This window comes from Chlamydotis macqueenii, chromosome 6 (assembly GCF_036417535.1).
Source record: "Chlamydotis macqueenii isolate bChlMac1 chromosome 6, bChlMac1.mat, whole genome shotgun sequence".
Classification (NCBI taxonomy): domain Eukaryota; kingdom Metazoa; phylum Chordata; class Aves; order Otidiformes; family Otididae; genus Chlamydotis; species Chlamydotis macqueenii.
Window position 1 is genome coordinate 1,532,876 of NC_141561.1, and position 26,283 is coordinate 1,559,158.

At 42.9% G+C, this 26,283-nt stretch overlaps 1 protein-coding gene across 1 annotated transcript in view; it reads right to left on the reverse strand.

Annotated features, from left to right (window-relative positions):
• GALNT13 (polypeptide N-acetylgalactosaminyltransferase 13) overlaps window positions 1–18,228 on the reverse strand; it is a 98,027-nt gene extending 79,799 nt beyond the window's left edge. Inside the window, exons 1-2 of the mRNA XM_086750694.1 lie at window positions 18,158–18,228; window positions 17,260–17,508 (exon numbers count right to left, since the gene is read on the reverse strand). Coding sequence (XP_086606820.1) covers window positions 17,260–17,401 — 142 coding nt within the window. The 5' untranslated portion in view covers window positions 17,402–17,508; window positions 18,158–18,228. The remainder of the gene's footprint in view (window positions 1–17,259; window positions 17,509–18,157) is intronic.
• Window positions 18,229–26,283: the final 8,055 nt, after the last annotated feature.

A 26,283-nucleotide genomic window follows, 5' to 3' on the forward strand; every position in this document is an offset into this window, starting at 1 on the left:
CTCGTACTGCTGCTCTGTCTCTGTAAAATATTCTTCTTGGCATCTAAGAGCTGGCCGCAGCCGGTGTGCAGGAATTCCAGCTCCCCCGCACCGCACGCAGCGGCAGCACCCAGGCACAGCCCCAGCGTCGCTGCACAGGGTGCTTCCAGAAACGGGGATTTTGTCAGTGCCGCGACAACATCCACCCCATCGCACCCAGGAGCCCGTCACCGCCGCTGCACGATGCTGCGTGGAGACAGTGGTCAGACCCTCCTTCCCTGGCTCCGCGCTGCCTCGCCTCGTGCCTCGACGTGTGTCTGGGGCACAGGCAAACTAAAGCAAATTCGCACAACTCCTCTCGCAGCGCTCGATCCAAGCCACCGCAACATCAGAATGCGGAACTGAACGGTGCTAATAATTAATCCCATAACAACTTAGCAATTACCAGGAGCCCCCAGCTGATCAACAGAAGGTCCATGTGCTGAAGAAGTACATGATAAGCAGATGACAAGAGAGCGGTTCCCAAAACCAGCGCATCCCCACCCATCTGTCCCTTCCCGGTCCCACCTCGGCGCGTGGCAGACCCGAGCCAGCAAGCGCACAACCACCCAATAAACGCGCACCCTGAATCTGCAAACGACCTCTGCAACTTGCTTACAAGTGACGCAAGTCACCTCCTGAACGCTCTGCCATCACCGGAGACTTTTTCCATCCACAAGTCCAACGCTTCTAAAAGCTTATCAGGTGTAGTCACCGCCTTCAAGATTTTCTTCTGCTTCTCCTTGGCAGAGGGCTTTGAAGCGCGACGCACCTGCGCGAAGAACGGTTTGTGATGCTCGGACCGATATCAGACAACGGGGGTTGCAGCCAGAGAAATCCTTCGGTCGCGCCCGGGCAGCAGGAAAGGACCCGCGTGCGTCCGCGCACACCCACAGCTTTACCGATCCCAGGCAGTTTCAGACAGTTTGAAACATTACAGCTCCTTACCCTCACAAAATAGTACCCTGTGTGATAATGTAGGAAGGTTTTCTTCCTTCTTTTTCCACATTTATGACATAACAATTCTGACCACAACAGGAATCTGAAAATACAGAGTTGGCAGCTCCAAACTCTCACCGAGAGCCTGATGCTCTCCCTCGTTGTAGGTCTCCTTGGCACAGTAATTCACATTAGCAATTACACGTCCATTCTGGCAGCAGTTTTTAATTACAGCTTACGATACTACAAAAGAAAAAGGCTATTAACTCCTTCTCCTAAAATTGATGGCTTTTTAAGAAATTTATTTTAGTGGTCATCTTTCCATTGTTTACAAAAATCACCTGAAACTCTTCAGGAAGAGAAGTCCTGACGTCTGCAGGAGCGTTGTCGGTGGCAGCGTTGTAAGTGAACCTACAGCCAAAGTCCACTTTACAAAACACCCAGTATTTCGCGTTTTATAAGATTAGTTTTCTACACTACTAACTGAAAGAATATACATTCATCACACTTACTATATACACTATACATACACACTTAGTATATTTTGATGATGATTTTACTATTTTTGGTTTTTACTCCTTCTGCCACGGACTGGCGTAAACAAACAACAAACTAAGGCCAGTTTAGTTCAGAAGTTAAATTTGAGACACATGATCTACTTGCGAGGAAGCAGCTCTTCTCCCTGTCACCATGCCATAAAATTTAAGAAACAGCATTTACTATCGTAGCATCTGCCTTGCCTAATTTGTGGTTCACAACTGTGGCTTTTTTTTTTTCCCTTTTTTCTTTTTTTTTTTTCCTTTAGTACACCCTCAGAATGTCACAGCAACTTCTGTACCTACAGAAAGTCACAAACACTCCCAAAAGAAAATTACTAAGTTATTTCAAGCACAACCATTTAATTAGAGATGACACAACGAGCAGCTAAAAGACAGTTTAAGAAATCCCCACTGTAGATAACATAATGCTTTCCTTGAACATTTGCATCTTCAAAACCGCACAAGTGACATGTAAGAAAAACTATGTGCATTTTCTAGAAGAAAAAAAAAAAATTATCTACAGGTAGACTCAAGCTTGCTAGTGATTGTCAATACACAGAAAAAAAAAAAATCCAACCACCCAAACCAAAGGAAAAAAGAAGCCCAAACCCAACAAAACCTATTCCCCTGCTTTTTTTGGATGTATACAAACGCCTGCAGCACTCCTCCCCTCGCCTCAGCAGGGTGCACAAGGAAAAGGAACCATCGCAGCTCAGCATCTGTAACAGAACAATCTAATTACTCATTCTTAGAACAAAAGAACTAAGGGATTCTTGAAGTACAGCAAATATAATATCCAAATGTAAATGCTTTCTACAATTTCATCGTCTTGTCGTGTCATACAATAAGGATGAAAGCACCTAGCACTCAGGACTACCCAGGCACCTGAATAATGAACACCACCAGATACAGTGTCCTCGGGGAAATTAAATTAAATGCTTGAACGAAGCGTTTATCAGCGATACACATCTTTAATCTTCAAAACAGAAACAACCTTTGAGCACTCAAAACAACAAAAAAATAAACCCACCAATAAAAGCCTCTTCCTACCCCGTTTTTGCTCAATGTGGCTACTTTTGCATTTCTCCTCCAAGGAGATGACCCCAGCATCCTACCCGGGGCACCCCAAGGCTGCCATCAGCCCAGAGAGCACGACACAGACCCATCCTGCCCAAAACACGCGTGTCCCAGCGGGGAAGGACCACCCAACCCCACCGTGACGCTGATGCCGTCTAAGACAACCACAAGCTCCACAAAAACACCCGCTAGCTCTGTGCCTCAAGCAGATTAAAAAGGAATTCAAGACTACGAGTGCACTCGTACCAAGCACAAAATCCGCCCATACCAGAGTCGTGGCACGTTCAACTCGGAATTACAACCTCCGCTGAGGAGCAAAATGAAGCAAATTGACATTTTATGAAGTTTAAAATGGAATAATTTAACGCAGTTAAAATTTAAGAGTCTCAAAAGTGGAACCGACTGCTGAGCCCGCTACCTCCAAGTCCCAATACACCGTATTTAAAACTTACCATTTCCACTGGAGTAGCAAATAAGGGAGATTGCTGCTACATAAAGCCTAAAACAAGAGAGTTGAACACGGTTAAATTATTCCTAAACCATGAAAGACTGACAAGTTTTTATTACAAAGGGCTCTTACCACTTAATAGAGAAAGTATTTTACGATTAAAGTTTTATTTGCTTTTCAGATACCAATGTTACAGAAAGAACGTTGTTCTGGTAATTCAGCACTTTCTGGACAGCAGGACTACATCGTGCAAGAGCCCGCGATACGGCTGAATTCACTACAACAATTACGCAGGCCGTCGGGTTACGGAGGTCTGTGGTTTTGCTTTGTGTTTTGGTTGGGTTTTGGGGGTTTATTTAAATTTTGTTCGTCACAGTCCCAAGGCACTTTTATCAGCTTCAGCGCAGCCAAGAGCTGTCCCCAAGCGCAGAACGTGACCTCCTGCCTGGCTCCACCATACAAACTCGGACAGAACAGCTTCATCATTCTTGCCCAGACAACCCCACCTCCGTGGAGGTCTCACAATGTTAAGTGTAAAAAACCTGAGGGTTTTACAAGTGACGTGGTTGGAAGCTGCCATTTACTAAATCAAATTCCCGCAGAAAATAAGCGCCAAATTGGCAAATCTAAGCAGCAGCATCCCACAGACTTCTACTGCAGTTCCACAGAGACAAGCGAACACTGCTGCAACCTGCAAATCACACACAAAAAAGAGACATCCTCTGGAAATAACCCGCGTTCATTTATTCCATTACTATCTTCAAACAATCTTTGCTCTTCATAAACATTCTCAATATTTGGTACTCAAATTCCTTCACTTCCCTCACCTGACAGCTCTCACGTACACACACCCAGAGCAACACTTCTCAATCTCGGCTGGCACACCACGCCAGCAGTCAGGTATTTTATTTATTTCATGCAAGGCATGACGTGGTACACTCCTTAAATGAGTTGAATCAACTGAATAAAAGCATGATAAAATAAACCAGTGAAGAATACAAAGATAGATATATATATTTCCCCCCTTACAAGCTTGTGCAAATTCATGTGGCCTCCTGCACAGGAGAGGATCTTTGTATTCCAGCTCATTCCGCTTTGTCCTAGCTGGGATTCTGGATTTTAAAGGACTGATCCACGACAAACTCACTGCATGACAACGGTGTAATACTCCCAAATGGTGCATCTAATACATTTCATAACAAGTATTCTGTTGAATGGGACTACATCTGCCATTTGGTACAGGAAAATCTAGACAAGCTAAAATCAACACACAAATGCGATTTATTTTGCCTAAAACTGGAAAAGATGGAAAAAAAAAGAATTAAGTTCTATCACTACTTTTGGTGCATTAAAAAAGAATGCAATGCAGTAATAATCAGATGTAACCTTTGCACCGTTATAGTTTTTATACGAGCTGTACACATGCTCATGTCTAAATATTTTAAGCGCCTAGTTGAAATAATTACTTTAAAAAACCACACCAGAAGACAATCCACTTACAAAAGGAAGCAGAATTCCAACAAAAATGCATTGGAGACTAGAGATGCGATCTACTTTGTTTCGCAACAGGAACAAACCAACCCAAAAAATCCCAAACACGTGACACCCCTGTCCAGACGCACTCGCCAGAGGAAAACACGCCAGACCCCGCTGAGCTCAAAACACGACGTGGCAGCAGCCTCCGAAAGGGTCTCAGGAGACCCAATACTTTCATATACACTCGCAAGTCCAGCAGTTTTCAAACTGAGGGGCAAAGAGAAGCTCTCCACACACACCCACCTCACGTTGTGCTCGGTAAATGTTTGTAAATAACAACTTTCAATTAGTTATGAAAAAAAAAAAAAAAAAAAAAAAAGAGAACCTGACACAGGTTTTCAACCATGTAATCACTGCCCAATGTCAAACTGAGTTAGAAATTCAGTTTGAATAGAGGAAAACAGAAGCTAAGCGTAAATATCTTTACATTTCTGAAAGCAGAATGTTCCTTTACAAAATAAAATACACACCTTTAACTCTACACTAGTCTTTCATACACTAAAATGTTCTGTTACATACCACAGCAAGGGGACTCCTTCAGCACAGCACATCAAAACGTGTTGCTGACCACCGCAGTTTCACATAATTTGAGAAGCTGCTATTCACATTAATACAAAATAACATTTTCCAGGGTTTTGGGTTTTTTTTTTTTTATTCCTTATAGTGCTGTAGTCAGAGTTTACAAGTAGGCATTCTGCACATAAAAATATTCTCCAGATGGTAAGCTTTAAATTAAGAGCAAGCTGTGCAAAGCACAGAAAAGGAAATTACTGAAAAGCCAAGCCACATTTTTCCAGGAATAGCTCCACCAGTGGCAGGCAGCACGCGGGCAGAGAGGTGTCAAAGATGGCGGCGCGCTCCCTCTGGGGTAAGAGAACGCCCACAGCTCAACTCCACTAACACAGCGTGTTACAGAAACTGAAAATACCAGTATTGACCGACAAAACCTTATCAAAAAGGGGGAAAAGCCGTGAATTAGGGATCAGCATCGTACTTACTCCTACAAGCCTATAAGCAAAGCTTTACTGAGAATTGAATTACATTTCTTAATTTGTACATTTGTAGTAGACTTACCTACCGAATTTATATGATAATTCCTCTCAAAAGGTTTCTTTGCTGGTCAGAGTTTTGTAACTTTAATGCAATACGACCTTCTCTTGATTAAAGGACGACTTCCCAACGCTGTGCCTGTCGGCAGGGTGAGGACGGTGAAAGCAGCACGGGAGGAAGAAGGAGCAGAAGACATTTTGCGCACATCAGCGCGCGCACAAAACGCGCGCGTGCAGCGCTCCTCTGCGGAAAATGACTTTGCAAGGGCCTCAAGCGATTCACTTATTCTGCCAAAACGCCTCCATTTCCAAAGCTACAGATTTTTTTGGATGGAGATCGGCTACGGAGCGCGTAATTAACGGCGACTGGAGGGAGGACAGCCCCATTTCTGTCACAGCTAACGCCGGCCATCCCGACGACGGGATTCGATCCTGCCTCCGAGATTCCAACAGGCCGACGCAGAGGTGAGCTCGCAGTGCCGCAAGGACCGAGGGCGAGCCGGGGCCGGTCAGAACACAGCCTGCCGCAGCACACAAAACTTCATTTCATGTAAAAAAAAAAAAAAAAAAAAACAATAAAAAAAAAAAGATTTAAAGGGAAGAAAAAATAAAATGGTGGGGAGATACAATTAGCATTATAAGGGCAGAAAATTGAGCAACTTAGGAGTCAAATGCTTCCAATTTATTTCCAACTTCAATCAAGCCCTAACGATAAAGTCATAAAATATAATGTAGAAAGATGAATTTCCACATTAAAAAATTACAGGATTATATCACCCTTTAATTAAAGCCAGACAATGTTTATAGTGAAAAAAGATTCAGGTAAGTAAAGAAAGACAGTTAGAAAAGAGACCAATATGCAAGATTAATTAATGAGAGCAGCTCCTCCGAGCACTCGTAAAATAAACTCACTGATTCCTTCAACGTGGCAGGTTAAAAAAGGGAAGAACACAAATCTTCACAGCTGTATGAAAATACTGAAAGCAGAGTGCAACATACAGCTAATGTACTCTTGGGAAAAAAAAGGAAAAATTCGGTGATTTAGTAGAAAATGTGCAAAAATGCTTTAAGGTATGACCTGGGGGTTTCCGAGTATTTCCATTAACAGTTCTATGGTACGTGTATGAATCAATGAAAAACAAAATACTTCCTGTACAAATATTTTTTAAACAGTTTCAATAAACTAATTAACAGATCTTTCATACATTTTATTTTGCTGTTTAGCCTCAGAAAAGCTTTGAGCTCTTTAGAATAAAACTCAACATGGAGCTGTCAAGTCATACCACTTTGATACAGAAATTCTCTCTAACGCTGACAACCTGGTTCGGTTTTTGTTTGTGGTTGAACACAGAGTAGAACCTCAAGGACAAGAAGACCGACATTGGAATGCGTTTCACTCTGACTCTTCAGTTATTATGCAAATGAGTGCTCACTTTTAGCTCGTCAGATATGGCAATCAAGGCCCTCGAGAAGGTCTGGAGCTAAAAACGTTAATTATCGCGTACACCAAGACTCCACGTGACATCTCTGAGAGAAGTCTCAAGGGATGGCACTCAGATACATAAACAGTCATGGCTTTATAATAGATATTATAATTTGTAATCATTAGTCAAATTCCATAGCGCGCTCATACTGCCAAACACAACTTTAAAGTATTTCTTAGGGATAAAACAATTGCTATTTATTTCAAAATTTTCCCCCAAATTCCCTATAACCCTGCTTCAGAAAATAAAAAAAATAAAAAAAATTAAAAAAACCCCAGCAATTAAAAATGGTGGCTTAAAGGCGGCATGAAACCCATGCGTCTTCCTTTCAGAACAGAACGGTTGCAGCGTACGATACCTCACCTGATGCGTCACTTACGATTCCACACGCCTTCTCGGTGATTCTGAGTTCTCCAGCGCTTCATCGTATTTCTTAAACCTACACAGAACTCGATCAAGATGAACAACTCCTCTGCTGCGCGAAGTTTCAAACAGTAAGGAAGAGATTCAAATCTACCGTGTAATTTGTAGAACAATTTAAAGATTATTTAAAATTGGGTTCAGAAGGGCTGACGGCAGTCTGAGCTTCACATTAAGGCTCAATTCCTGCAAAGATTTGTGTACACTGACACTATTTGCAGAGCTTTCCTGAAACCAATGAAACTTCATTCACCATCTGGAAGCATGGTGGCAACAAGAAAGGAGTCATAATTTTAGACAATAACCAGGTTTCTGATGACAGAAGCACATGAGGTTTCCATGATTCCTTCGTCATTTTCATAAAGCTATTTTCTCCTACGGAACCGACTGTCAATAAATTTTGCAAGCAAGTAGGTCCAAGTGGTGACAGGTGCTTTGCAAAAAGAAAAGCTAGAGCCTGCAAAAAGGCACGAAAAACAATTAAAAAGTGTATTCTGCCATTGCCAAAGGAAAGCAGATCTTCTAAAATCCTGGGTTTCTGTTAGTCCTGGTGAGAATGACTTGAAGTTCCTCAACCAGCTATAAGACTGGCTCCTTTCTTCTGCCTTGCAACGCAAACAATTTGTGTGTCTTGCTATGGGAATGACTGTTATTGAGGAAAGTCTTCATTACGACGCAAAACCAGACCACTCCTGTACCGCACACGCACACGGGTGGAGCGTGTGAGCACAAGCATCCTCAGCCACTCATCGTTTTCAATGGGCTGTTTCTCAAAACCTGTGAAGTATCTATTTCTAGAAACGATGATACATTTTCCTGTCTATCTTGCATATTCAGCTACCAGTAAGATCATTTCCCTTCAAGTATTTTCAACTTTTTACAGGTTCCTAGTTTTGCACTTAAGGTATTACATTATACCTACATGATTAAAATGCCTAATATTTATTAATCTATCAGGGTAAGCAAATTGTCACCAATTTACATGAGAATTATTTTTCTCTTGTACTATTATACCTAAATTTTAAGCTGTTACTGGGAAAACATACATTTACTAAATATACGCAGCCCAAATCAGCAAGACAAGCCTGCACTTCACTCGTGAGCTCCGCCTTGACAAACACGCCTGGTGCCAAGATGAAGCAGCACAACAAAACCATGAAAAGCTTAACTGAAAACATAGAACAGACAGATAAATTTAAAGGACTAAAACCAGTACGCCCTGATAAGCTATACCTGCTAACGAAGTTCCGAAGAGCCAGTGCAGTCCTGTTATCCCCAGGGCACTGGAAAACCCTAAATGGGCTTTATGGGGACAGCTGGAAAATGCTTGGACACCAGGGACAGTCATTTCACTTCACAACAGCGTGGAATATTCAAGAGAAAAAGCAAAAATAAGCAAGCCACAAAACCCAGCAATAAATATTTGTAAATATTTAATAATGTAAATAAAATAATTGTAAAATTAACAATATTTTATTCACACCTTTAGGATACAGAATAAATCCACTCAAGCTTTTCACACCAACAATTTACTTCCAAGATGACAATCAAAAAGCTAAAAATAATCATTATAAAACCCTTAATGCATCATAAAAAAAAAAAAAAAAAAATCACATTTCAACAAATAATCCAGGGACTGATAATTGCAAGTTTTTAGGTAGCTTTAAAATGCAGTTCTACCACATACTTCCAGCAGGAAGGGAGAATTGAGATTAATCTCAATTTTGTCACTACCACGACATTTTCTGTCAGCTACTAGAGATGGAAAGTACTTCTGACATCTTTCAGTATTTCTGTGTTTACTGCCAACAAGCCAAGAGTGCAGTTTTCCATAAGCAGTAAACAACTTCCCTACGTATTCTCACACTGAAACTCAAACCACAATTCAGCTCAGAAGACTGGACACAGTTAAGACACTACAGCAAGACCGTGTGATACTAAAGAAAAAAAAAAAAAAAAAAAAAAGGCTGAAATACATTTTCATACTGCAAATTTGAATTTTTTAAATTTTACCTACTTACTAGAACAAGCACAGCGTGCGTCACGCTTGTATAATAAAGGTAATACTGTTCATTCCCACCAACCCTTGATTGACAGATTTTCCTATTATTTGGAAAGACATCATAGATTTTACTTCATTTTAACCACAGAACTACTACCAATATTTCAAAACATCGCTTACATGTGCAGAGACATTTCTTCCCCTTGTCAAATTTTCAGTAAAGCTGTTAAACTAGATTCCCAAGCAGTATAAAAGCAATGGAAAGAAATAAAATCATAAACCTTTCTGGTCACACAGAACCTCCCAGTGGGTGGGAGAGAAGGAAGGATGAGTGAGAGGGCAGGACCTTCATGAGAATTTTGCCTTGAGCAACTTCTACAGCTCGAGCACGCGTAGACTGTAAGTACGTACGTGAGATACTGTGTGTGGTGCATGACACATACAGACACCACAGATACACTCTATAAGTTCACTCTGACATCATTATTCAGATTTTTTCATTAAGTTTTTTTTAGGTTAAATACCTTCAAACAACAAACCTTGAGATAAACCTTACCTGTACAAAAATAATCAGGAAAGCAACACAAAAATGAGAAAAATCGGACTTCCATGGGAGCTCAGAGACTCGGGAGAACATCATTCCCTTCCTTCTCTACTGTTACGGCAAAGCACTGCACATAACGATCAACGTTTTCCATATGTCAGGATGATCACATACAATAATTTAATCAAACCACCTCATATTTTGGTTTGGTGGAATATTATTGGTGGTTTTTTTCTGTTTTTTTGTAGTTTTGTTTTTTAAACTGGATCCTTTGAGCACAAGTCCATGTAGTTCTCCATGCTAGAAGCAGGAGCTGCTTCCTGGTTATGGCACCAAGAAATAGATGTTCCTCTTTCTTCTAATTCTGCTGGCCTCTCCTAACAGCAGCCTGGATGGGAAGCATAACCCGTCTCCAACATTACAACCAGAACCACCTACGTGGCATGGAGCAAGCTTGGTCATCACCTATCTCATACCACAGCCAAGGGACCGGCGGGGCTGGGGAGCAGTCAGAAACTTCTGATGGTGGAACTGCAGAAAAAGTGAGGAATTCCAGACCACGTGGCTGGTTATCTGTTTTTCAGGAGATCAGAAGTTACTGAGATACACTTCCTGGGCTTTGGGAGTTTTTCCTCCCCATCTTCTTCAAAGAAGAGAAAAGGTTATTTAGTACCTGTCAACATTTTTCACTCGCTCCATGCAATACCGGGACACAAATCATTGTTCAAAGATCCTTGTTTACCGAGACCCATTGCACAACTAACGAGTCCTCCATTCTGCCAGAACAGCCTGGCAGTCATTCTCCTGTAACAATAAAAGTTACCGGGAAGTTATGGAACAATATCGGTGGAGTAAGAAGCCATCTGTCAAGTCATCCTCGGACAGGAGTCCGGTGCACTAGAAAACATGACATTGTCTGGCTGGAGCTCGTACGTTCCAGCCAGTGAGCACCACACCTCCCAGTAAGACAGCCTCCATTTATTTTATTTTTTTTTTTAAGTTGGCAATCAGAAAAAGGACATCTGCTGTGCTAGTCTTCTCTCAAGCTTTAGAAATGCTTTTTTTCTTGAACTGGGTGAAGACAACCTATAAATAAACTTAATGTGTTGTCACAACATCCAAATCGGCACTTTAAATTTTATTTGTCAACAAATTTGGGACAAAATTTCAGTGCAATGTACACACTCATCCATCCGTCTATTAAATCTTTATGGCGTGCCATTAAAAATATTTGCCATTGTTCCTGCAGACAGTCCAAGGCATACAGTAATCTGACAGATAAACACGTTACTATGGAAACTACCAAAATGAATGCCTGCTTTTCTAAACTTGGCCATAACCCCAAACTTTTATTACAGCATCCAAATGTTTCATTCAACTGCTTTACATGATCATAAAACACAGACCTTTTCTCTTCAAAAACAAGACACAAATTCATTATAGGATTTGAATCAATGAACGTTCCTCTTATCCTGAGTTTTCTTCGAAATAGCTTTTTAATAATTTCTCATGAATTTATGACAGATCTTTTCGAGAACATTGTTAATAACACAGAAACAAGAATCTGCATAAAAGCATTAGACACCAAAATAATGCTAAAGATTTGTCACCGCTTCCTGGAAATTTAAAACATACACTGACATTACGGAGTTGCATTAAAAGCATTATTCACGTTGCAAAGACAAGCACTCAAAATGACAATTTCATCTCATTACTCGCATACACTCATTTTAATTAATCACACTTCCTTTACCATTACTGTTCCAGTCATGTCACATGCTCCCCATTTTATTAGAGAGAAATATTTTACTTCCCCACGCTCACTACATATTTTATTCTTAATCTGCACAGAAAACTGCCAACAACAACAGTCTTCAAAGACAGCTTTCCAAACAGAGCACGCTGAATTTAACTAACATCTTTGAATTTGAAATTAAAGATTAGAGGGCTTTCTGCAGTCGAGTCCTTCTCCATTTCAAACTCCTTAACCATGAATGAAGGAAAACCACGCAAACAAATGCACAAAAAGCCCTCTGACTCCAGGACGTGTTCTTCCCGACAAGACGCCCAGAGATGAACTGAGATCCTCTCTCTCTCAACTGCTGCACCAGGCACAAGAAACCAAACACCCTCCCGGCACAACAGAAACTTGGGGGATGGCAGGATTCTCTGCCAGTATTTGACATTACGGACAGAAGGCCATGCGGCTAGCCAAACAGACCAAGAGAGATGAGGTCCTTCCATTTTTCAGAGTGATGTTCCTCCTCCTATCAACAGGAACTTAAGGAGAGAAGCTGCACCTTTGACTACAACAGCTTTCCTGGTACACACCTCCTGCTTCCAACCAGGCTGGGGAACTGCTAGTCATCCCACAGCATCTCACCGAAGGGATGACGGCCATCTTATTAGACACGTTAGCTATCCTTGGTGGCAGCTGGCTTTATTATGATGTATGTAGGCAAATATCTACAGCTCCAGTAACATACACCGCTTGTGGGTTCCTTTCAAGATGTAAAACCCTTCTCTCAGCTTTTTAGGATTACACAAGGAATATTTCTTCAAAAGCATTTCATTTGTGTGTTTGAAGAACACGTCTTCCTGAGTTAATACGAATGTATTTACAATCACAGAATTGCTGGAAGACAATAGAACCCGTGAAGAGAAAGCTCTAGCTTTTTTTTTTTTTTTTTTTTTTAATTAAAAGGACCATGGCTTCAGCTTTTACATACCACACCTTGTTCACAAGATCCCTTTAAATCTCGCAGCTTGGAATTTCATAGCATTCCAGTACAGTTTAAAAATCTCCTTCACTGTAAGCTCGCTGTGCTGAGTAAACCAACTTCTAGTTTGTGCATTAAAAAAACAACTGCTTTTATTAGAAGTAAGACTGTTTCTTCGAGCAGACCTGAAAGCACGCTGTCCTGCCAAGTTGTGAGCATTGTACCTTTCAGAAGAACCATCTGCTAGGAAAATTAGCTGGAACGTGATTAGTTCACAACGTGAAAGACTCCTTTGCATCCCCTCCCTGGACAGATAAGCAGGAAGGTGGCTGTCATTTCGCCCACTCCCACACTCTGAACAAGAGTACAGTCCCACCCAGACCTCCAGAACCAGCTTTTTTGGGAGAAACAGACCTGGTCCTTGAGAAAGTGTTGAAACAGAGGTGTCATTAAACTAGCATTGAACACAACTTAGTTGTACAATTCTCAGCTGGAAGCAAAGTAAGGAACACATGCTGCACCAATGTGGAGCAGAGGAGCCCCAGACGAGTCGCAACACCTGACAAACCGAGCGCGATCTTCTCCCGTGCGATGCTGAAGCCATGACTGGCTCGGGTCGCTCAAGAGGCAACACAATACATGGTGAATACGCACAACCTTCAGAACCGAAGCAAGAGCTACGCTGTGCCGCCCATCAGTTTACCCGGTGCCACGTTCCTGAAGTCCTCATGCACACACTCTACAGGGCAAACATGGATGTCTGGCTTTTTTTGGACTGGCCAACTGATTTCTTCCCTTCAAAGCCCTAACTGCTGCCTGGTGTACCTTGGCTCTCAATGTCTTAGATCCATAAGTCGGCTTTGGCTCCCGCTTTCGTGGGAAGGCCACACAGAAAGGAAGGAAAAGAGAGGAGGACCCTCTCCCCAGACTGCTCTCTCCTGTCGGGAGCACTGCTCCGTGCCGCCCTGCCTCCTTTTCCACTACACAATACGCTTTTTATTTCCATTTGGGGAGAAGCCAGACCCAGCTTCCACTTAACACGATGCTCTCCGTAAAACCTGTCCCTCTCTTACAGCTCTTCTGAAGTAGCTGGGGCATGGTCAGACCTACTCGAAGCTTCCTGCGATCCAAGGTGAAATCCTACCTACTGGTAGGGTATTTTCACAGTTCCTGCACGTGCCCCTGCTGAACAGGGACTGCCGAAAGGCTGGCCAGTACTCATTTTCTTCCGAAGCAGGAAGTTTAAGCAACGAGCGTTGTTTCTTTCAGCGGTGGCACAAAAATAGAAGCAAGTAAAGATGACTTGACTGAAAGCCAGCTCTAATCTAATCTAATGGACGGCCACCGCTTACAATTCAACATCTACCGCAGAGGTGTCGTTATGAGTCACTTAGAGTGCGGTAATTACAGCAGGAAAAGGCATGGCAAGTTTACCTCCTTCACCTCTAAACACCCCATTCCGCACAAGCGGAATCTTTCCTCTCTAATGAATGACGGGGGTGATGAATTAAGTGACTTCCAATACCATGGAATACCATGTCCCATTTAAATTTCTATTAGTGTATTGATTCTTCTTGTGTCTTTTTTAATACCCTTGTGGAAATACTGTAATTATGTCGCTTTTTATGTTTACAGATAATCTGCATTCTAATTTAGAGGCATTCAGAGACTGACAAACACAACAAAGGTGATGGTACCCACGCAGGCACTTTGCAGCAGAAAAGCAGCGCTGCACTTCATTTCCATCCTAAAAGCTCACGGCACTTACTGTTTAAAAAAACATTTCTAATTACTCCACCAGAACACATTTATTTCTGCTGAAACTATGTGAAGACATTTTGCTAAATCTCCATAACAAAGTGAAAAATTACTCTGGATTTTATTTTATTTTCCACCCTGCATACTGACATGGCAACACATATGACTATCTAAGATCATAAATATTTAGGACATTGGAAAAACTGAAGAGTCAGACAAATTAACTTGGAATTCAGTGGACTGGAATACAAGTTTCATTCAAGAACGGACACTTACTTGCACAGTCTGTACAGCATTTCAAGTCTGTGATATAATAACACAAAACCCCACAAACTACGTACTGTTACCAAACCTTCAATTATAACTGCCGATGAGAAAAAGTAGCTTTGTTGCAATTATTTATGCAAGCCTTTGTTTAGTGAATTGGCAGCCCTCACCTACTAAACAATGTTTTCCTAAAACAATTTTTTTTTTTTTTTAAATGAAAACATTCAGTGACTCCTCTTGACTGGCATTGTTGTGATTTACTCCATATGTCACCAAGCAGAGTAGAGGTCTCAGCGAAGGACATGTTTTTAAAAGGGGAAAAAAAAAATAATCAAACAGTACTGCAGAGTTTAAAAAAAACAATCAAAAACCTCAGTAGATTACATCTGCCTTTTTTCATTATGTTCTTTACGGCAGAAGCCTCCTAGAATTTCAGCAATCTCACAAAAACAGGCACGGAACCAATTTCCAATAAAACTGTGCTAGCGTCCCCAGACGTTACGTGCACTTTCATCATTTTGCAAAAGGTGCTATCATCAAATATTCTTCCAGGATCACACAGAATACGCACAGTATAGCAACAGACACAATATTTCTTTTACCAGGTTTAAAAGTAGAAATAGTGTTATATATTCAAGATAACTTGTTTCTCAAAACAGAGAGCAAGAAGAAGCAGAGTTACTTTTAGAATTTCTGTGCAGAAACCTCATCACTTTATAACAGGCACAGCACATAAAATTCAATAAGTTCAATGGAAAAAGAAAAAAAAAAAAGTCATTTCAAGTAGTCAAATGCAGAGTACTTAAAAATAAAAATCCAATACCATGCTGACAAAAAAAGTGTCCAAAAAGTGAATTCATACTTACACACTCCAGATATTTTCATTTAAATTTGAGTGGTGGTGGCAGGAACATTTCTTTATGGGTTTTTCTTAAAGTGTAGATTGACTTAAAAGTTGTTAATGTTCAAATAAAATTTATCATTCTAATATTTAATGTTTTTTCTTTACAAAGTATCCAATTCCATAACAAAAAAAGGCAAGCGAGTAAAAGACACTTCACAAAACGGAATTGATTTTGAGAAAATTCCAATGCATCCTTCAAAAACAATCTCTGATCACTTTTTTCTGCAGCTGACAGCATAGCTAAAATGGGTTGTTTCATTCACGATAGCCAGATTCTTGCCTAATATTTCTTTAAAAATACAATAATTCAATTATACAGGCAAAAAAAAACAACCCTATGACAATAAGCAATGTTTAAAAAAAAGATTTTTTTTTTATTTTTAATATCACTTAGCTATTTATATGATTGGCAGGTCAATGCAAAGTCTTCCAATCACATTTGGAGTAAGGACGGCCATGTGACAAACCCATCGCCCAACGGTATTTTCATTTCAAGTTATTGCAAAGTTGTCAACTCAACCGAACCATGACCCCAAAACGCTGTTAAAGGGATGACAATGATCTGTGGACAAAACTGCGGATCAGTGGTTTCATACACACATGTATCTATGAGAGGAAGGGCCTCAGAGACAATTCTTGTCTACTGCCAACAGTCAACGTTACAAAAGCAGCTGGACTAGTCAAATCCATCTGGTTCCAATCCTATTAGGAATTCAAAGTATCTTCTTCCATCCGCTGACCCTAAACTCCTGAAGAAGAGGAAGGTAATTTACAAGGAAAAACACACACTCCTGTTTCACAAACATCCACTTCCTCTCCTTGTGAATTTCCTACAGACTGACACTCGGAACTGCCATCGGCAACCAACATCGCAGCTTCTCCAGGTCACCGTCCAGCTCACTGCAAGTCGAAACCCCCACTCGTGTCTTTTGGATGCACATCATCTGTCCTGTGAACCACTGCTCTGGGAATCAGCAATTACCAACTTGAAAACCTCTCGCTTCTGTCAAGGTTCAGCTTTCATTAACCCCCCTTTCGAAAATTACACTGCTAAAAACATTCAGAGAATCTCTGCTCCGTCTGCATTTGAGATTTGACCCTCATGTTCCCATATGGTAGAGGGAATCTAAGTACCTTTAGAAAACAATTGTTTCAGCAAGAGTTAAGAGTTTAAAAGCAAGCTCACAAGTGAGTATCGTTCACAAATGGAAAAGGAATCACAGAGCATCAATTCTGTTGTAGGTCAAATGATTTCTGATGAAAATGTTCTTAACATGCGTACTTCAGTTTTGTCTTCCATGTATTGGAGACATTTTATATGAGTTTCATCGAGAAAAACATACGAGATCCAGGCTTCGTTATGTCAAAGGGCAAACACTAAGATAAGTGAAACGAATTCAGAAACCACTAAAGCACTACAAAAGTACTTCAGATATCTGTTTGAATTGGAAAACTGATTTAGGAAGTACGGAGGAACATATGAGGCCAAATACCTAAAAAAAAAATAAAAAAAAAAAATCTGACCTTCAAAGCTAGCTGAGACTTGGCACTTACCCCTCAGAGCAGGCAGCAGAGACCTCTCCTTCTTGTCATCGCATTTATTACACTCACTGAAGTACAGCAGTAAGAAGACGTCCACGAGCACCCACATGAGAGAAGTGGCCAGAACCACCTTGCAGTAAACAAATCTCCTCATCGCTTTGCTTGGTTTCTAGCTCAAACGCTGAGGAACGGCGGCAGTCGCTGAGATGTGTCAGACTCCCACAGGAGAAATCCAAGACGGAAGCGAAGACAAGCATCCCACTGCAAGCAAAAAAAAAAAGAAAGTCTGAATTATCTAACAAGTACACACAGTTTGAACTGGAGGATTTATAGGAAAGCGTGACGTGGAGATGTTTAGAGTATCTGTTTCTTTCCATACGTGCAGGTACTTCGTTTTCTACCATCCTTCTATGAATTCCAACCATTTTGACTTGCACACATCATGGACAGTCCAGGTGACTTGCCTTCATTTAGAAACACATGCAACATATATATATATATCTCCCCCTTTCATGCAATGCAACAAATTTAATAAATTCTACACGAAAAGACAAGAAAGCAGCGCTAACGGATTCCACTCGACATTCATCATTTTACTGAACACTAGGCAGATATTAACACAAAGAAGAAAACCGAAATTTTATTTTTCCTCAAATCACGTGTTTACAACGCTATTTTAAATGTGGCCTCTGAACACGAAAAGCAAATTGATTTTTATCTTGCAGAAACATTTTGAGCACCACCTCACAACCACCTAAAACGCCTTGCGAAAGAATGCTGCAGTCACCCACCCGAATTTAGGCTGCTGCCTGCAGTAAGTTTGGTCAACAAAAGCTGAGCGTGAGGGCCTCCCCATCTACTCCGAATGCAGATTTGTACGTTAGATGACTTTTTAAAGCCTCACGCGTACCGTTATAAGCTGCGCTCCACGTCAAGATGGGGAGCTCTGCCTCGGCCATGCTCCCAAAGCCCCGAGCCGCGGGGTAACTTCCCAAACGCCTAGAAAAGAACACAGAGGAAAGCCCTTATCACTTGGCTGTCTCTTCTAGAACGTAAAGGAGTGTCTTAGAATTAAAATAAGCTATCCTAAGTTCTGCCCACGTTTTAATCCTATCTTAATTAAACATAATTTCATACATGACACGCTCTTAGTTCTGAAAACCCCTCAGCTTTTCAGCCCAGCGGGATCTCTGCTGGTAACCCTCCCAGTTTAACTCGCTCCTGGATGGCTTCCTTCACACATCACCGCGCTCTCGCCGCGCTACCTCACCCTGCCCCATCGCTTGCCAGTAAACTGGAAACAGGTCGTTTCCGTTTTAAATAGTTCCTAAATACAAGACATTTCCATTACTTTTTATTTACAGTTCACTTGAACCAATGAGAGGGAATGATTTAAATACAGCTTTCCAAGTTGTCCTCAGAGTGCTGGTTTACTATGTAATCATTAATAAAGTTTTCTATCTGTCTTAAATACAAACACAGCCAACGGCTCTTCTACTTGCTGGAGAGAGTTACAGCCAGTCGATTCAAAATTTCAGGGCTCGGGAATACGCGTTTTGGGGATAGCACAATTCATTCTCGTGCTAGTCAACAGGAACAGTTTAATTATAGGAAGAAAATTACAAAGAAAAAAAAACACAAAGATCTTCATCAGGAAAAAAAGAGAGGACAAAAAGGCGAAGTGTCAGCCGTCCCCGCGCAGTCTGTCGCCATGGCGGCTGTGTTTGGCTTTCGCAGCGCTCAGCAGAAGAGTTATTTGTTCAGCACCAGCTGAAACGCAAAGCCGCTTCCTCCCCAAGCTCTTCATAACACAGAAGACTTTTTTTTTCCTTCGTCATTCCTTGCTTTACAATGAGTGAGCAAACCTCAGAAGCGCAGCAGTCAGACGGGCGATCGGAAAAAGTCTTCTACTCCCGGTGCTGCGCAGCTTTTAAACAAACACTACCCACAGAAAGCACGGCAGCGTGCGACGCGTCAGCCGGCTGCGGTGGTGCCACCGACTATAAAGCCAGCAGCAACGACGGCAAACTTCTGGGGTTTTAATAATAGTCCACGCTTAGAGTCAATGTTCCTCCCCCTGCTTTAATCTTGTAGAGTCCAGGTAATTCGGGGTGCACGCGCAGCATCTCAATCATTTGGACTAGCCAAGATCGCATTTTTCAGCATCTCCAATTTCAGAGAATATAAAACACAAAATAAAAAAAAAAAATTAAAAAAAAAAAATTCATCTAGGTCCAGACCACCTCACATGGATCTGGGGACACTTCTGCCAAAATCTCCATGTTTCTCTCACTACACCTGTGGATTCTGAATGCTTTGCAGCCCCCACAAACGCCTCACATTACAATTCCTTAAGAGATAATTAAATGAATGTGTCTAAAAGAAAAAAAATCAGATGCAAAGGTTCACACCAAGAACTAGATACAACGGCTGCTAACCCCAAAACTGAACAAAAATAAAACAGCAGCATGACTTCGGCTGCCTTTCCAAGGTTTCTTAGCAGTAAGCAGCACTCAGCTTTTTCAGACGCCCAGGCAGCATCCTCAGCGCTCTTCTCCACCTTTTTTTCCCCGCCAACCCCAGCCTCCTTTTCCGAGAAGCTGACTTCTTGGCCTCCACATACCTTTCAGCCCGCACTCCTAAGAATAAAGCTAATTTTAAAGCATTATCTAGCAGCGACAGAGCAAGGGAAATTCCTGCCCCAAAACCCTGCAGTTTGGCAGTGTTACAGACAATAAAAGTAAGGTTTTATAACAGAAGACAGTATGCAAATTTAGAAATCATCTGCATTGCCAGCTTTTCCTAAAACCGCCACAATAAAACGCTGTGGGAAGGGAACACGATGCAGGTTGCAATGCAGGCTCCGAAACACCGGCAGAATTAAAGACAGCTGCAAAACCTCGGCCGGCCCTCCTCAGGTACCACCCCCCCTCCGCAGAGCCCGCTTTCCCCGGGCGCACACGGCAGAGGAGACGGGGTAAAGCGAAGCAGTCACTCACCACGAGGCCCCGTGCCCTCTTTATTTCATACCAGCCAAGCCACGCACGGAACGAACAACATCTCATTTTCTCGGGGGCTCAAAGCCATGGCTTTCACCACTGCTCTACCCAGTTGCCTCAAAAGCTTTTAATTCACTTTCAACATATCTCTAGGACATCAAAAAACATCATCCCCTCTGTAGAAACAACGGGAGCACGGACTGAGGCCAAGACTGAAAGGCATTCACCAGTTCTGCTCCCCGGGGATGTTCCTGGAGTCACCCCGTTCGACGTTTGACGCGCAGCCCACGTTAGCGCATCGATTCAACAAAAGCCCCAATTCTTGAGCCAGTATTTCCCTACCAGCACCGAAGAGGGACCAGCCCTTAGGTCTCACGTGCCTGGATCCCTCAAAGCCACCCATCCCCTCCAACACCGCTCTAGCGGGATCAGCATCCGCCACACAAGAGCCAGCTCCAGCCTGGCTTGTGACTTCATGGACTGAAAGTATTAAAACTGCAAATATACTGCACGTAAAATTTCATCTCAGGTGTTAACTGAAAGCTTCTAGAGAGAGTAACACCTCTCCGGAGCACTGAACGTGGCTTTTTGTAACAAGCCCGTCGACCACCTCGACCCCAGCTCCTTTGAGCAGCACCCACCTGTTTCACAGACCAGTGGTTTCCCCCAGCTGCTGCTTGTTTTCGTACTTTATTAGTGAAACCTGGGGCAATTTCAGGCTCTGTTGCAGACTTAGGAGATGTAAACTGCAGCAACACGGGTGTGGGGGTAAGAGGGGTAAGTCCAACACAGCAGCGCTTCAGGCACAACACACAAAAACTGTATTCAGAAGAAACTTAGTAGAACGTTATCTCCACACATTTTCAAACGGCCAGCTTCTGTAAATCTGTATGAGCACATCCCTGGATGGCCCCTTAATCTCTTGCCACTGTTAAGACTCAGTATGAATTAAGCATCCTAAGCCTTGAGTGAGACAGAAATAAACTGTTTACAAAGGTTCCTCCAAAGAAAACCAGAAGAATTGCCCAATTTATCACTCAGCACTTTTACTGATGTAATACAGAAGCACAGTTAGAGTCTCAGGGTCCATCTACATCCTAAAACTGTGAGTACCTCTTCCAAGTTAAGACCGATGCTCCTCTCACCTCAATCTGATCTCCCAAACCTGTGAGACCGCAACCTGCGCGAAGCAGCTTGTGTTGGCCATCTGCACTCCCAGGAACACCAGCACTGACCGATGACATCCAGGTGCTCAGATAAGAAAGGATACAAACTGAAAATTATTATTATGAAGGCATAGTTTCAAAACTAAACAGTCAATTTCTTGTGGAATGAAATCTAAAACAGAGCCGAATATCATTTTTCAAGTCAACGTCGATCTTAATGTTAGCTGTAAAAGCTTCATGAAGTGCTAGAGGAGCCAGGGCCCGACAAAAACACAGCTTAATCTACCGGGTGCTTCAGGAAGACACACAGGACGTGAGGAGGAACGCTACACCTCCTTCCTTCGCCAGATGTGGCCACATCTGTATGCATCTACAGCACGCGGCGCAGCATGACACAGCGGTTGCCTAGCAACCGGGGGGGGGCTGCTCCCCTGGGTACCAGGCTCTGCCGAAAGCCCCCAGAGCTGCCCAGCCGCTCGCCGCGTTCCCATCAGGTGCGGCACGGGCGACACCAGCCTGGCTCCCCAGACGGGAGGAGGTTGGGGGCTTGCTCTCAGGGAGCAGAAGGGATTCGTTTCCTCTGCTGGCGGGTGGTTTCCAGCTCCTCCAGCCTCCCTGGGAGCTGAGCCCGCGGTGCCGACAGCTGCGTGGGACCAGCCAGCAGCGGAGGGGATGCACTACCTAGCTGGATGACCTGACCCCCAGGTTTTAACACCCAAGTTTTGCTGTGCGCTAGAAGAGCCTGAACTGACAGGATGACGACGGCAGCAGAGGAACAGAAAACGCAGCGAAACACAGCCCAGCGATACCCGTGCTGCCGCTGCCACGGTTTGTGTTCTCGGAGAACAGGAGCTGTGTTTCCAAATCCCATCACAGCTATTCCTGCAGTGAGGTAGCACACCTCACGGGCGCAACGCTTCTCAGCTGACAAGCAGAATCAGAAACACCTATTCCTGATGATCCGTTACGCGTGCTGGTGTTCTGTAGGACAGGTCTGATTAAACATCACTGTACACAGCTGCACATTTCCACAGAGACTACTTCCCCAATACCCCTGCACAGCACCAAGCTACAAAGATAACTCCTCCTCCACATCCCTCCAAAATAACAGTACTGTGGGGGAAAAAACAGGCTACTGGGGGGAAGGGGGCAGAAAACTGCCCTGGTTGACCTTTTGGGGGACACATCCATTACTGTACAGAGCCTTCAGACGGCAGGCACATTAGAAAGATGAGTAAGTGGATGGAGTTACATTACTGCTACGACTCCAGCGGTAATTTCCTGCCTTTTCATTATTTAACCGAGGCAGGCTGCATTTTCTCGTGAATCTGTTATTCGTCACGCAGACCGTTCTTTTAACGTATGCGACTTAACACCTCGGCCAGCACTGAAATTTATCCCGTTTGACATCTCTATATGTTAGCAAGCATCTCATCTCACAGCCTTTCACATGTTCCTCTCTTGCATACTTGAAAGAGCTGAGGCTCAAGGCAAAGAAACAGAAACCTCAGTATGGCCCCAAATACTGTTAGGACGCTGGCCACGAGAGTACTAGATATGAGAATATCACTTTACGAAGCGGTTAATTCAGACCATTAAATTGCTGCTGGTTGCAAACCCTTGTTATAATGCAACCTCTGACACTCAAGTGATGCACATACTAATGAACACTGAGCGCGAGATAGTAACAGAATACCTAATTTTTTAAAAAATGAATGCAACTCAGTAGTAGGAGCATCCATAAAGCCCTCCGGCACAGCAGCGTTTCAGCCTTTCAGAACCGATCTCTAGCACACATCTGCTGTCGGAGCCATTTGGACCCGACTCCTGCAAAAGATGGGTAGGCGAGCTGCAGAGTAATCAGAAAGCAGCTTGCTGGAAGAAACTCCCGAGCAGAAATAGGAGCGATCGCAAACGGCTTTTTCAGACCTCGGGAAGGCAGACCGGAGCTCAGCTCAGCTGAAATCTAAGGTTTCCAGCCTTCACCTCCAATAAATCAAAGGATGAACGTGACTGCTTCTCATAGCTTTCCTGTGATTCAATGGAGCTGCAGGAGTGAAACCAGACAACAGCAACATTCAAGCACCACTCACAGAAAGATTCGGCGTTATTATTTTTATCGGTCTCTGCTGCAGCATCAGAGCCCAGCGCAGGCAGTACTGCACCGAATGGCAATTAGCCAGCGTGAACTGACAAAACCCTATTAACACGTAACGGCATCCATGGCATCAAGGAATAGGATCTAACAAGCTGAAGTCTGCTGCTTAGGCTTTGGGTAAAGTGTGCTACATCGCATTCTAAATTAAATTTATCAAAGTCGCTACAAGGGCAATTACCATCAAAAAACAGAAGAGGTAAGCTTGCTTTAAAAGCTATGAAGGTTTGCAACCCTAATTTTAAAATAAAGGCATTTAAAATGTATTCTGCTTACAAAAATCTTATTACTAGACTAGATCTAACCAAACCTTAATATATACGACGCTCTCCAAAAAACACGAATTGTCATTTAATACCATAAGTACTTTATTAATTCATGTACCGCTATCTGCAGAACTTAAAATGCTGGAACTGGCAATCTCCCAGATCAATACAGGAAGCTCTTCCACGTTTAGTAAGAAGGAAAAAAAATAAATAAATAAAGTCAGGTATCTCTAGTTAGTTACCCAGTGTTTTGTGTTTTAAGCCTTAGTTTCTCCTCCTCTCTCTTTTCCCAAAATAGGCTGCTTGACATTTAAAAATAGACCTATTCTTCATCTTAAAATGCATTTCCGTGACTCAGAAATTAAAGTGGAAGAGACTTATTAATTCATCTAACCAAACTCCTCTGCAATGAAAGCCTACCCCTTATCGTGCATTGCTTTGTTCAGACTAGAGTCAGGCAACGACTAGCACCAGTTGCTCCCAGGACTGGTACCTCAAAGCACCACATCCCCAATATCCAGACAAGAAAAGCTTTTTGTGTTCAGAGCCATCTCACTGTAAGGCACTTAGCTTGCAAACGATGTCAGATTTGTGAAGAATTCATCTGGATTTGCTCCATCCTTTAAACTGCATGCCTTCAGATATGAACCTTGTACTAAACCCAGCTGGTTCTACCAATGTGTTGGCACAAAGTATCAAGAACATAAAGCCAACTAAAAAAAAAAAAAACCAAAAAAACCACCAAACAAAAAAACAAAAAAACAAACAACAAAAAAAAACCCAAACAAAAAACCAACCAACCAACCAAACCCCCCTCCTCTGAACGGATATGGACATAAACTCAATACCCAAATATCAGAAGACAATCCCAGGTGCCATAATGTACTGGAAGCTCACAGAAGAAATGCAAAGTCCTCCTTTCATTCATTCATCCACATCCTTCCCCCGCAGCACATCCCATCCAGCAACAGATACAAGCAAATCAGAAGACGCTGGTTACCAACCTCGCGGGTTTCTCCTTGCCTTGGTAGCCAGACCTGGCACCTCCCCTTTCCCTAACCCCCACCCGGTGACAGGCAGGCATCCATCCCCCTTGCAAGCTGCTGCAGGACCTCATCACAGCTAATTAGCAGACTAACCTGGCTATATTTATTCTGTTTTCAGATGGTGGGTGCTCTCCCACACACCAGCCAAATTAAAAAGTAACAAGCACTTGAGCGGCATTGATGACTTGACAGGTACCACCCAGGACCAGTTTTCTAGCTCTTCAAACAAGAACAAAACGCTGGAGCAAATCAGGCCAGGGGAAAAGCTACGGGACAAGTATCTGAAGAAGAACACAGCCCAAGTACCAGAGGATTTCCCCACGAACCTTTTAACCAACACGTGGCTTGCCAGCACGGACGCCACGCATCCCACGGAGACACGGGCCCAGCTGCCCGGCCACCCCCGCAGTGCCGACACACGCGTCATCAGCGTGACGCTGCGAGCCCCCGAAAAGGGCAGGCACCTTCCGGCTGTACCCCTGCGTGCGGGTCAAGGCCACGGCACAGGCCCGCGCTCAGCACCGTGCAGAAGAGTCGGGGCGCAGCGCTCATCAGTACTCGCCGGCTCCAACCCGAAATCAGTTAAGCAAACAGCAAGCGCTGCAGCTCCCATCAGCTGGGAGGACCCACCCACCAAGCAACACCTGCGGCCGCACCCAGGGAAAACAGGTATTACACCTATTTTCAAAGAGAGGGACCTGTTGATCCTTTCTTTTTTTTTTTCTACATCCCAAGACCGAGCAAACTCATTTATAAGCCTGTTGTCACATCATGCTTACTCTGACTTGAAATTGATCATCACAAAAGCAGTAGAATATGCACTATCCATTTTTTTTTTTAATTCATCTCCAAGTTTTTGAAGAAAGCAGGTTTGTTAAAAGTGCACAGCTCTCCCTATACTGGATTTAAAAAAAACACAAACCATATTTTGCTATGTTGATAAAAGCAATGTACAGCCAAACAGAGCTCAGTTCTCCCGTATTTTCAGAAGTATTCTCCTGAATTCACCTGCTAATGTGCAAGAGCCGCAAGGATCGTGTCTTGCAGAGAAAAATATTACAAGGTTTCCTCGTTTCTTATTTCCAAACAATTCTGCTTTTCCTCTTGGGTCTTAATTTTTCTGTCCCCTGGCAGCGGGGTTAGGCAGTTCTCTACTGTATTTTGCCTCAACCCAGAACAAGTGCACTTCACATTGCAAGGAAAGTAACACAACTCGATTCTGCATGGTCCCAAAAAATAAACTGGTCATAAGCTGCTGCTGTGGCTGATGAGGAATGTTTTTTACAAATTATTCTCCCCAAGAAACAGGGTTCTTGGGGGTACAGATGGTGGGAGCAGGTATGTCACCCCTCTTTTTCGTGAAAGTTCAAGGAAAAAAAAAAAAAAAATAAAACCACAGATTTT